General features: G+C 39.7%; 1 protein-coding gene across 1 annotated transcript in view; it reads right to left on the bottom strand.

Annotated features, from left to right (window-relative positions):
- The window catches only part of EFR3A (EFR3 homolog A), a 53951-nt gene that overhangs the window by 21096 nt on the left and 19032 nt on the right, over positions 1 to 13823 (bottom strand). The window contains exons 5-10 of the mRNA XM_084864704.1: positions 12788 to 12909; positions 8931 to 9080; positions 7949 to 8086; positions 5622 to 5700; positions 4007 to 4142; positions 2125 to 2292 (exon numbers count right to left, since the gene is read on the bottom strand). Coding sequence (XP_084720830.1) covers positions 2125 to 2292; positions 4007 to 4142; positions 5622 to 5700; positions 7949 to 8086; positions 8931 to 9080; positions 12788 to 12909 — 793 coding nt within the window. The remainder of the gene's footprint in view (positions 1 to 2124; positions 2293 to 4006; positions 4143 to 5621; positions 5701 to 7948; positions 8087 to 8930; positions 9081 to 12787; positions 12910 to 13823) is intronic.

Below are 13823 nucleotides of genomic sequence, written 5' to 3'. Positions count from 1 at the left end.
AATGAAATTAAAATTTCACTTAATCAAAATCATTTAATCATAGATAATATAAGATTTATATAATTGACTAATAAGTCTTTTGCATATAGTTAATAATGGCAAATCATCATCAATTTGAGTTGGAGTTTCAGAAAAAGAAAAAAACACCTTTTGTTAGTATTTCTAATGAACTCTTGTTCATATACTGTGAGCCTACTTCTTTATTCCAATAAGGAAGTCAATCATGAGGACACACTTAGGTAAAGAGGTCAATAATTAGGTCACTACCTTGGTTTTCCTAGGATTGTTAAATCTTTTAGAATGTCATAATGGGCCACTCTGTGAGTTAATTCAAAACACATAATTCAGTGACGTTAAAAAACAGTAATTTGTTTCCTTGTCATTTTTCTCATGTGCTCTTGGGTTTTGTGGATATTTTAAGCTTACCTGCTATAGGCTTTGAAGGCTTACTTTCTGGTCATAAAATATTTACAAAATTTAATTAACACGTACTCAAACTTCAAACTTTGTTGTTTCTTTGAAAGATCAGAACAGATATCCAATCACTGCTATTTTTGTTCAGATCTTAAAATGTACAGCACAATCTTTACAGAGCCCTTCTGATTTGTAATCAGCCCCGATCATTCAGCACCATCAGCAGGTGAGAGCGGCGGCTACAGGCCCCAATTGTTCCTCAGGGTTTCTCTACCTCCCCGATCCTGAGTTGCCTCTTGCACCTGCTGCTCCACACCATCAGTAGGTGCGAGTGGGGCTGGTACTGTCAGCATGTGGAGCGGTGGCGGTGGGAGTGTGGCTGCCAGCAGACAGGGGATGGGGTGGAGGGTGGCCACAGTGGGAGGGGCTGGGCAGGGATGCATAAGATGCGCCGAGACCGGCACCTGAGCCCACAGCAGCCTCACAGCCCACAATTCCTTTCAGGATGCACAAATTCGTGCACTGGGCCCCTAGTTGGAGTTAATAATAATCTACATATACAAACTCAAGTTGTCCTACTCATGATTTTAATTGGATATGAGTTAAAAATCATTTCCCATTATCACATACTTAGCAATAAAAAATCGCATGATCTAATATTATTAAATCTGCATAAAAAGTATTATTCTAGCTAACACTTAAGGAACACATATTTCAGGGGAAATAAACTCCTTTGTATTTGGACCTCACAACAACCTTATGAGACTAGTTACTATTATTAACCTCGGTTTTGTCTAGTGGACATGAGGACAAGAGAGGTTAAGAACTCACATAAGAAACTACACAGCTAATACTAAGGCCTGAGACGAGGCCTATGCCTTTATCACTCTCTCCTTCCTCCTTATAAGGTACTTTTAACTCTCCAAGAACCCAATTAGAAATGTTTCTAATCTCCCTACAAAACTGGACACTGACTTTCTGTGCCGAGGGAGTCTGTCGTTACCACCAGGACAGTCTCCGGCATGCCTCCCTGTGAGGAGAGTCCTGGAATTAACTCCGCCTCTGTACCCACCGCTGTACTGGAACTGCTGGATAAAAATGCTAAGGACCCCCCAGAGACACAGCAGGGAGCTAGGTTTTGGTAATTTGAAGGGAAAGAACTTGGCCAGCAGCCTCCGAACTTGCAGTGCTGAAGCCACAGCAGCGTGTCCCATGCCACAGCCAGGAACATGCACCTCCCCTGCTCCCTGCCAGGGCGCCGAGAACTCCAACAAGGAAACCAAAGTGCGGTCTACGCGGGGATCTTCCTTTCTGTGCGGCACAGCATTGATTCTCTGTCAGGTTTTAATTTTCACATTTTATTTCTGAATGTGTTGTGTCACAGAAATATTGCTCAAATCTGCTGTATATCCATTTATAATGAAATACTTGAGAAACAATAAATTAAACATTCTAAAGTAAAACAGTAACACCGAATTAACTAGAAGCTGCAAAAGCAATTTATATTAACTTTGTGAAAACAAGATGAGCTGATTTGATATACCATCTTAAAATATCACTACAAATCCATAAACAATGTGAATCAATTTAGGAGTCACAATTAAAGCAGAGTTTACTACACACTGATACTGTTTAAGCAAAAACTGTTTAAGCAAAAACTTCTTAACAAAACGCTGCTTCACGTGTGTGTGGAAAGGGCCAGGGACTCACCTATTGTCTGGATGATGGCGTTCTGCACGATCTTCTCGTCGTTGTCTTTGGAGGCGGAGTTTAAGCTGATGCTGCCCATGGATCCGCCCTGGCCGTCGTTGGCTTCGAACTCCACGCTGAGGCGCAGGTGCTTGAGCAGCGTGTTGAAGACCTCCAGCACCGTGGGGCCTGGAGGGGTCACGGAGGTGAGCACACACTTCCCAATGCGCACTCCAGGCCACTCCCACATTCCTCCCGCGATCGCTGGATATGTTCTAGATAACTGGAAATACTCACTCACTTATGCACTAACCTGTTTATTAAGAAAGTAAGTGAGACTTATCTAACTAAAGCCCCAGTTGCTCCAACAAACATTTACTGGCATCTCTAAGCAGCTCACTGTTTGAATCACTGTCTAAGCCACACAAAATGTGCACACTTATAAAGATTTCTCAAAACTGTCTACCTGTCTAATCTTGTGTATGGGGACATTTAACTTGACTGTTGTGCCAGAATCCATGGAATTATGATATTATAGCTCGCTGTAGCACAGGAAAGTTATTTTGCATCTGTTGCAGCTGAAGAAGGAAGACTTTGCCTCAATTACCAGCCAGCCAGCAACATTCTCTTTTTTCTTCTTTTTAAAAAAATATATTTTATTGATTTTTCACAGAGATGAGGGGAGAGGGATAGAGAGTTAGAAACATCGATGAGAGAGATACATTGACCAGCTGCCTCCTGCACACCCCCTAACGGGGATGTGCCCTCAACCAATGTGCATGCCCTTGACTGGAATAGAACCCGGGACCCTTCAGTCCGCAGACCGACGCTCTATCCACTGAGCCAAACCGGTTTCGGCAAGCCAACCACATTCTAACACTTTCTGGGATGTACAGAGCCCAGAACATGGCTCACACATAATTTCCCATGATATAGCGTACCGCCATCTCTTTGAGGCAAGTTACAAGATAAGCAGTGAGAAGTCATATCAAAAGGCCTATTCTTATTTGACAGTGAATGAATGAGAGAATGTTTAAGTAGAATATTTCCACTTTTTGAACCAAAAAAATATAACCAGATTTTCCTCCTAATGCCACTAATTTTGTTCAAGGCTCTTCCATTCTTCTAATCTCGTGTAGGTAAAAAAAAATCACGATCTGTCCTGTCCTTTTTCTTTATCCGTACAGTCAGCTATGAAATCCTGTTGACTTGACATTTCTATCACTGCCATTGACGTTAGTCCCTTCCCTCATGCCTACCATGATGACAACCCACTATTTCTAATGTCCTGCATTCTGCAGCCAGATGAATTATCCTACAACATATCTCTGACCAAGATTATGGTGACTTTTTAATGAGTATCAATCAACGCAGACAGAGCTGCCTCTGTGAGCTGGCCACAGCCTGAACATGAAAGCCCCTTCTCTGACATCCTCTGCACGGCCACCACATCTTGTAGCCGAACCGGCTGCATGGTATTTGCTCTTGCCAACCCATTTTCCCTCACTTCTCTGATCCTGACTTTCTTATAGGTGATCCAATTCTGCCTTTCATTACAGTACTAGGTAGAGCTTTTTAAATCTAAGTAAGCAATGTTTCTTTTATCTGTGTCCTCCCAAATCTTTAGCATATCACTGGCATCCAAAAATCTTTATTAGGAAAAAAAGGAAGAAGAGAAGGAGAGATTGACTTGAGGGGAAAATGCTTAATTAATTGTACACTGAGTAAGTCTGAGAATAATCATGTGAACCCAAAATTTCAACAAAAAAAAATTATAGCACATTTAAAAAAATTAGAAATATTTTCAGAGGGTTTTGCATATACTGTGCTATCGACAGAAAACATTCTGAAAAGATTAAGGCAGCAGTGGTTGCTCTGTTTCTGTTTTTTTGCAGGCACTCACCTATGGAACCTTTGGCAGCAATGGCGACAGCCTCTAAGAGAACCTGAATAATACCTGCTCGAACCCGTGGAGAATCTTTTTTACGAGCATCGAGGTGCCCTAGAATCTCCTGGATCACATGGTGAGAATACTGAGCCTGAAAGAAAAAAAAAAATAAAAACAGCCCAAAGACATATGAAAGTTATATGCATCCCAGCAGAATTCATAACAAGACCACGTGACACTTAGACGTCTAAGAACAGGAGCCAGTACTTATGTTACAGAACAACATGTAGCCATTAAAAATCATCCTCTTAAAGAATAAATATGGATACTGGAAAATATCTGATACCCTGAGTGAAAAAAGTAAGTTGCAAAATATTATGTTTAATAAAATTCAATCTTGATTTTTAAGAGTATAAAAGACTAGATTATATATACTCAAATATTAAACTGGCCATTTCTGGCAGAATTCATGAGAAATTTTTATTCTCTTTATATTTTTCTGAAATTTCATAAAAAACACATATATACTCTCAGAACAAAATGTTGTTAAAAAACAGACATGACATTTATAGTACCTCTCTCCTACCCAAACTAGATAAATACTACTTTTTATTGTGAATACAAACAATGCTAAACACAGCTTTAATCTAATCATGAGCCATTATCAAAATGAAAATCTTATCAATGTGTACCTGATGAAATTGAAATCAAGAAGATATAAAACTTGCAATTTACAACAGACATTTTACCAATACACATAAATTTGATCAATAACTGTAAATGACATTGGGATGCAAGTCTAAAAAAACGTTAAGTCTTGTAAATAGCACACCTAGGATATAAATCCTGGTATGACTGACAGTAAAAGTTGTGTTTCTTACAAACTTATCTCCTTTGAATTAATGACTTTTTGGTAAAATCCCACTAATACTGAGAGCTAACTGGTCTGTTCTTGTTTGGAGGGAAGACAAAGGGTCCCTGCAGTAGCCAGGAGTGTCCCAGCACAGCTTACAGAGACCAGGGTTAACACAGGCACCACTGCAGAGTAGATACTCAATGAATGGTCGTTGTTATCAGCTACATGCAATGTCACAAATATCAATTCCATTTCTAGTTTATCAGTGAAATATAAGTACACAATTGTATTTAATAAATGCACAATAACAGCACTATTATACAATCATTTCATTCTTTATATTACCTACTGGCAAATAAAAACAATTAAGTAGTAAATAAAAATAAATAAGACAACTAAATTAAGAACATGTTTTATATCTTATAGCAGCAACGTTCAACCTTTTTCATCTCATGGCACACATAAATTAATTACTAAAATTCTGTGGCGCACCAACAAATGTATTTTTTATCACTCTGACTAAAAAAAAAAAAAAAAGGTATCATTTTGATTTATTCACACTGAAAGGCTATTGTTGTGCTGCCTGCTGTCATTGTTTAAAATCTGGCAATCTAAGGGAAAAGAGGTGGGTGCCCCTGACTAAATAGTCAGGTACTGCCTGTTTTAACAACGCTGTGGAACCGTGTGCGGTGGTACACTGGTTGAAAATCACTGTCCTACAGTGTTCTATATCTCTGATGAAATAATTATCAGCACAGAACCAAAATTACTTACCTGAATGGAATACATTATAATTTTAAAACAGTGAACGGCAAATTCATTGGGATCCCACAGTTTGTGATGATCTAAATGCCTGTAATTAACAGTAAGAAAATTAATAATTTTTTATTAAACTTATTTTCCTTTAGAATCCTTGACAACATGCAAATCTTTGCAATCAAAAAATTATTTAAAAGAAAGTCAATGTTCTAATTCCAGATATGATATATATTTCCCCCAAATGCCAAATTCTTTCATAAAACACCAACAATAAAAGGCTAGAATATGTATAAGACTTTTAAATACCCAGATGAGCTGGCAAGAAAGAAAAGTAGCTCATTCCAACTCCACAAAAAGGCGAGAATCTGGACAGTTGAGTATGCACTGAAGCCACCGTTTTCTGCTCTGTTCACGCACCTCAACCTGCTAAGACCTACTGCTCTAGCTAAGCCTACCTCCAAAGAAACCACCCCCATATCCCAAATTCAACTTGAATTCTGTGCTTTAACCTGCTATAGCACTTTTTGGCCTTTTCTCATAACTTATATATTGTATTTCATTATAAGTGCATGTCCATTAGCCATCAAGTTTGTTAAGGACCAGGACAGTTTTATTCAGGCATATATTCCCCAAAATACCTGATACCTTACTTGCAGAGGATGTTTAATATTTAATTATCTAAACAGCTAATACATAATTAACTATTTCATTAACATTAATTAATTAACCATCACAGAATTGGGTTTTAAGTCCATCAAACTCTACATGGAATATAGCCCACTTCCATGTTACTTTTTTTAAAAAATATTTTATTGATTTTTCACAGAGAGGAAGGGAGAGAGATAGAGAGCCAGAAATGTCGATGAGAGAGAAACATCGACCAGCCGCCTCTTGCACATCCCCCACCGGGGATGTGCCCGCAGCCAACGTACATGCCCTTGACCGGAATCGAACCCGGGACCTTTCAGTCCGCAGACCGACGCTCTACCACTGAGCCAAACTGGTTTTGGCCACTTCCATGTTATTTAAGTGCAGTATAGTTGGGTAATTTCTACCTTCCAGGCTAGCTCTTTAGATTTTTAAGGCTTTACACTAGGGGTGTCGAACTCAATCAGAGAAGGGGCCAAAATCTAAAATCCAGCCTAAATCGCGGGCCGAATGGTTTACTGAACAGTCATAAACTGACAGCGGAGTGCAGTGATGACAGCGCGGTGCGGGCCACATTGCAAGGCCTGGCGGGCTGGATTTGGCCCGCGGGCCTTGTGTTTGACACATGTGCTTTACACTGTACTTTTTGGTAAAAAAAAAAAAAAAAAAAAAAACTTAATAAAAATATTAAGATAAAAACTTGAATTCTTAAATCAGCATGTCTGGTCATTAAAAAGTAAATCTGCCTTTAGTTATAATTGACATCATTTTGATTATTTCTTAGTATATTTTTTATAGACTCAGAGTCCTTAAATTGTAATTTTTTTTTTTTTTTGCGGGGGGGGGGGTTTAGGTGGTAAAAATCACAAATCCTTTTGAAAATCTAATGATTCTCTGATTTTTAATAAAATTTTGTGGTTTACATATTTTTATAACTTAAGTTCAACTTTGAACCTAAGTATTTCCCCCAAACAAAGACTTCTAGATGTTATATTCAGACTGCTTTATATATTCTATAAACACATTCTTATAATCAGGAAGGGAAAAGAACAAGGCAAGTGATTAACAAAAGAAAGTCTTGCAAAAACGTGCAGCAATTACACGGAATATTAGTGTAGCTCTGTCATCTGAAGACTGTGAAGCCAACGCCTTGACAAGGCTGGAAAGATGGTGTGTGCGCGGAGAGCCTCACAGCTCACAAACCTGTTTTGCCAGAGGGAGAACACAAGCACCAATCAGAGCTACTGCTCCTGCTCTGACTCAGTCACTGCTAACAAGACATTTACTCAGAGCACAGGATGTGCCCAGGGCAGCCCGGCCACTGCAGAAAGCAGGCCAGGCAACAAGCCAGCCAACAGGAGGCCTCGACCTCAGAGGTTAGTAAAACGGACACCTGCTGCATGGCCGCCGTTGGTTTAATAGTTTACGTGGGCATGCATTTCAAGGTCTGTGGGCAGAAACTTAGGATAAGTGATGCACCTGGCATCAAGCATGTGGCTGCGCTTCACTTTTAGGGGAAGAAAGCTGGGGAAGCGGTTGGACCAACTCAAATGTGTGGTATGTGACTCAACCCTGCACTCTTCCCACAATGCTCTGTTCCATTAGTAACTCCCTCATACAAGAAATGGCACTGTCTGTGAGTGAGTTAACACAGAAACGGCACAGTCACAACCAGGAAAAGACCAACCACTTACGCAAAAACCGGCCTCACAGCATTATTCATGTTCCCAAACGTCGCTCGGCCCAGCAGCTCTCTGAGACAGTTCTCAGCCAGCACGGCAGGATTCTCCTCTTTGTCAGCTGCGGAGGGAGAGGAAGGAGGGCCTATGCGACTGCAAGGAAAGAGGAATAATAAACACAAATGTGAGACTCCTAACACTGGTGCCAAAGTTAGAGCAGATTTTACCTCTCAGAAACGGCAAAATGGCACTTTCCTTTTCTCCCCAAATATCTTAAAGAATGAGCAAGGAATAAACACAGTTTAACCTATTTATTTATTTATTTATTTATTTATTATATTTTATTGATTTTTTACAGAGAGGAAGAGAGAGGGAGAGAGAGTCAGAAACATAGATGAGAGAGAAACATCGATCAGCTACCTCCTGCACACCCCACACTGGGGATGTGCCTGCAACCAAGGTACATGCCCTGACCGGAATCGAACCTGGGACCTTCCAGTCCGCAGGCCGATGCTCTATCCACTGAGCCAAACCGGTCTTGGCAGTTTAACCTTTTTATTGAGAAAATTATAAAGTAAATAGCTGCTACTATTGTTATCATTATTGTTTTGGTTATTTCTAACTTCATGAAAAGAATGCTGGATCTCTAAAGAATAACAAAAGTTTAGCTATAATTTCTATTTCTTAGACTTGTAACTTTAAGTAATACTAATTCAAATAACTATTTGGATGATCAATAATAAATTACAAATAAAGTATAAAATTATTCTAAAGCAAATAAAACTTGAAGTGTATGAGTGCAAATCTGTGGTTTACTAAGCCTAGTGTGATCACAAAAGACGAACAATCTTTCAGAAAGGGCACATATTTACCGGTAAACTCAAGTTTACAGACCACCTTTACATGATGCTCAAGACAAAACTTTCTTAGCCTCGTGAACAAGCACACATCTTACACAAAGGCAACGCAGCCCAACCCTGGTGCCCTTATTCAGTACCTGTCCACCTCCTCTATCTTCTGCATGTTGAACAGCAAGGATGGAACAATTTTATCCATGTGCTGGGGTTCCCAAATGGTAGCCCGAAGTTCATCATTAACTGTTTTGCGAACCACACCTTGAATACCCCTGATTCCAGCAATTCGAATTCTATAAAAGAGAAAATGGAATCATGAAAAAAAGTTATAAACAAGTCTGCTTGTTTAGCTAAGAGAATGAGTCCCAAATAAATATTGTTATCTCAAGTCAATAAAATGAAAACAACACAAGTCTAAGAAGTTAAAATCTCAGCAATCTAAGATGGACAAAGAGATGAGGAGCTCCGAAAGAGGCTTCCTTTCAGTGCTATCCTTTAAAAGTCAGCGTTTAAAGTCTAGAAGGACCGTCATGGTCTACATATAATTTCAATAAGAGAATCCAATCAAAAGCATTAGTTTTCCTAAGAGGATGATGATAATTGAAGCAATGAGCTAGATTCTCTCCATTTCTCGCCTAGACGGCTCGGAAGCTGTGCAAAACACGATTTCACTCTTTCAGACTTCTCTCCCTGCTGCCGCCCGAGGCCCTTCCCGCCCGGAGCCCTTCTAGATGGAGGACTGCAAGACCAAGCTGGTTCCTTTAAAGGTCTGACGAATAAGAACTACCACAGGGGGTGCAGATAACCTCAGCCATATATATATATATATATATATATATATATATATATATATATATATATGTGTGTGTGTGTGTGTGTGTGTGTGTGTGTGTGTGTGTGTGTCCCTATATATCCGTGTGCATTGACATTTACATTATCGTGTGCTTCTGTGACTTAATATTTATCCCTCAGGGAGACAATGCAGCCCACCCTTCAATCCAGATCCACAGCCCCAACTTCCTCAAGCTCTTCCTCACTCTTCCTTATATAAAAAGATCTACAGGTTCTTCTAGAATAAAAAGTGACCAGAATATAGCATGGTAGCCTATTGGCCCTAAAGCATGTTTCCTCTGGCCAAATCTGGTGCCTTTCTTTTTCACTACAACCAAAAACATTCACCACTGAAGGTTTATTCAAGTCATCCAGCACTGTCTTCCAACACCTACAAGTAGGGTTAGAGAATGGCGGCTACGGGGAAGAGGGTGGTACCCCTGGGGAAATGACACAGGCCTCCCGGGGAGCAGATGGAGAACGGGAGCTGCAGTGATACAACACTGAGCAGGTGAGAAAGTGAACTGGGAGACGGGAGACCAAGTTTGCCTGTTTTCAAGTTGTGTCTATTCGTGCTGCTCCCTAAGCATAAAGGGAGACTCTACGGCTATCACAGTGGGCAGGCCTGACGTTACTACAAGGTGGCTGCTTTATGCACCTGCTGCTACTCCCTGGGTGATGACAGGGTGGAGCAAACAAGATGACACAAGAATGGTGGCTGGTGCCTCGTGACACAGGAGCCTAAAAGAGTACAGCAGAGCGAGCTGCCCCTGTCTGGAGGAGGTGGGACTACCTATAGCTACCACAGCTGCACAGCTGGCATCCATTCAGGACTAGTATCTGGTCTAACCAATATATTCTAGTCATGACTTCAAAGAAATTTTATAATTTCCTTATCAGTAAACTAGACCAACTGTCTTACCGAAAGCATAGAAATGTTTGAATGAATTAAGGTTTAAATGAATTAATTCATGTAAAGTGCTTAGTCAATAAAGGGTTAATCAAATTGCCCAGAGTAAGCACCCAGTAAGTGTTAGGTAAGCACTGTGATGATGATGATGATGATGATGATAATGATTATTTCTACCACAGCTGAGGTTGCTCAGGAATTTAGAGTTTAAGACTGTGATACCTGACTTTACGTGTGGGAACTGCTCCTGCAAGACAAATATTTTAAGAAAATCTTAACAGTTATCAGACCCATTCCCCATTTCCTACTGCACAGGCCGAGTTCTATCTGATAGGGTTTGCTAAAATTAAAGGGATTGATAATAAGTTTCTCAGCTAAAACCTAAAGAGGAATACAAATATCCCTGAAGAAAACAAAAGAGCTTTGACTTAGGCAGGGCAGGAAAAAATCTAGCCCGGGAAGTATGGTAAAGCATTTTAGTTTACTCACTTGTTTTACAGGCACTGCAAATGAAATGTTGTCATTTGGAATTTCAATTACCACAAAATACTAGAAAAACCTACAATCAGAAAAAAGTACTACAAGGCTCTCTCATTTGTGTATAGAAAATGTCAAACTTCTTTTTGTAAACATTAATGAAAACTGTTACATGAAAATGTTCAAGAAAAGATCTTTCAGTAGGGGGCGCCACATACTTAAAAATAAGATAATGTAATAAAATTTGGAATTTCTAAAACGCATCCCTTCATTAATTTTATGGATCTCATCAACACTTTTCACCTACACTGGTTTATTTGTGAAACTCATCTTAATCAAAATTTAAGAAATGTCTATGTGCAGTTTATTAATCCTTATAATACTAAACTGAAAAAAAAAACGAACACAACACTATACGTTCTGAATAATTTCTGTATTTTAAAAGAAAGTAAAATTGTTATAATCTTTAAAAAACTGCCATTTTCTTTAGCTAATTTTTATACTTTTTGCCCCATTAACTTTTTAATGTCAGCCCCTGAAAACAGAGAACAATTTTATAAAACATTTTTAATGTCCTTTAGGGATAAAAAGAGATATTTTAGTGGAGACTGGGAGACATAGGAAATTAATTATTATAAGATAGTTACCTTTACATTTCTAAGGCTTTACCCTCATAATAAAGTCTAAATGGCCTTGAGGAAAAATTATATAACAGCATCCCAGACAGAAACAAATCTATTGAAATCTCTCAGCTTTCTTTCTCCCAAGTTAACTTTTACACTTGCTTTTGCTTGTGTAAACCAACACTGTAGGTTATACACTAAAAGCTAGTTAGTGTTTTTTTTGCACATTTCCTTATTTATTTTAAAAGGAACAGTAAAAATTATAAAGCATGCTAAATCTTGCTAAACTGGCCCGACATAACTATGAATTCAGGTTAGTTTTTCTTTCTAGTGTATTATGGAAAAGCTCAAATTCCTTTATTTACCAGGGTAATTTTTATTTTTAATTCTTAACTTTCAGCCTATATGTAGACTGTGTTTGCAGATAAGTATTTGATTCCAGATTATTATTAGGTTGTATTTAGAAAAAATGTTTAAAAATGCTCCAATTAGTTATAAGAACCTGAGATTGACAGTGACTAGTAATATACCATTCACTCTATGCATTCATTCAAAAGGCACTTACTGACAGCCTACTATGTGCCCAGTACAATTCCAAGTGTCAGTGAGACAGCAGCTCTCAAAATAAGGCTGCTGCCCTCCTGGAGTTCAGAGTCCACAGAGAGCAGAAGACAGAGTAACTGAGATGGGACGGGAGGGTTAATATTTGACAAAGAAAGGTGGCCAGGACAGGACTCTCATGATGAGGCGACATTTGCAGAAATGTGAACTAAGGTAAGAAGGGTGCCCGGGAAGTATCCTACAGAGACCACTCAGTCAGAGGCTCTGGGAACAGTGTGCTGGTGTGTTCCAGAAGCGGCTGGCTAGAGTATGGGAGGAAGAAAGCTAGGATGACAGGCTCTGACACAGGTGGGGGGGGGGGGGGGGGGGGGCGCACTCTGAGTTACAGTAAAGACTGAACTTTATTTTCGAAGAGTTAAGAAACCATGCTCAATTTTGCTACTTCAGTCAGTTCTTCTAACAGCAATAGGAAGTTGTACTTCAGGAACAAAGCATGCATTTTCACGTTTCCTTTAGTAATCCTTATGTAATATATAAGCACGGTACTCATTAATAAATCGCGCTATGCCTTTAAATTATAAAGTTAACCAATACATACTCCGTTCGTACATCTGGATCACTATGGCAGGAATGACACATGGCACTGAAGCGAGATACAAAGAAGTCATAACGTCTGTGATAGGATGGCGTGTCTTCTTCGATATTTGCAAATTTGACAAACTAAAGAAAATAAATATAAACATGTTACCACCTTTTGAAAGTGAACCAAACACATTTACTTTCATTCATTACTTGTCACATTAACAAACAATGTCCAATTAAGAAGCAATTATCATAAATACCACATACAGATACAAAAAGAATTTTGAACAAAGTACGTTAGAAAATCAAGGCTGCAGCATTATATATATTAATAAAACTGGCTAATCCAGCTCCTGTTGAGTGAATGAGCTGCCTCTCTAGAACAGGGGTGGGGAAGGTCCGGCCCCTGGGCTACATAAGGCCCACAAAATCATGTGGCCTGGCCCTGCCAAGGCATCAGGGGTGAGTTAGTGAAATGTCTGACCCAATGCAGCAGGCTTCTTTTTATTTTTATTTATTTATGTATTTATTTATTTATTTAATATATTTTATTGATTTTTTACAGAGAGGAAGAGAGAGGGATAGAGAGTTAGAAACATCGATGAGAGAGAATCATCGACCAGCTGCCTCCTGCACGCCCTCCTCCCCACTGGGAATGTGCCCGCAACCAAGGTACATGCCCCTGATCGGAATCAAACCCAGGACCCTTCAGTCCGCAGGCCGACGCTCTATCCACTGAGCCAAACCGGCTTTGGCAGCAGGCTACTTTTTAAGCTCATAATTCTGTATGGCCCTCGGATGACGTTATAAACATCCCAATGGCCGTGGGCGGAGAAAAGGTTCCCACCCTGCACGTCTAGAAGGAAAGGTCTTGCTCTGACGCTCGCCTGCATTTCCCAGGAGCCAGATTTCGCAAGGAGCACCAGCAAAGCCGGCGACAAAGGGACCGCATCGCCTCCATCGGTACAGGTGCCAAAGGCCCGACCACAGCGTGTGCCTGTCCCAGCTGAAGATGTTCTCAGAGATTAACTCTGAAAATGCTAATTAAACTT

This window comes from Pipistrellus hanaki (assembly GCF_964339955.1).
Source record: "Pipistrellus hanaki genome assembly, chromosome: 17".
NCBI lineage: Eukaryota > Metazoa > Chordata > Mammalia > Chiroptera > Vespertilionidae > Pipistrellus > Pipistrellus hanaki.
This window is presented reverse-complemented; position numbering and strand designations above follow the sequence as displayed.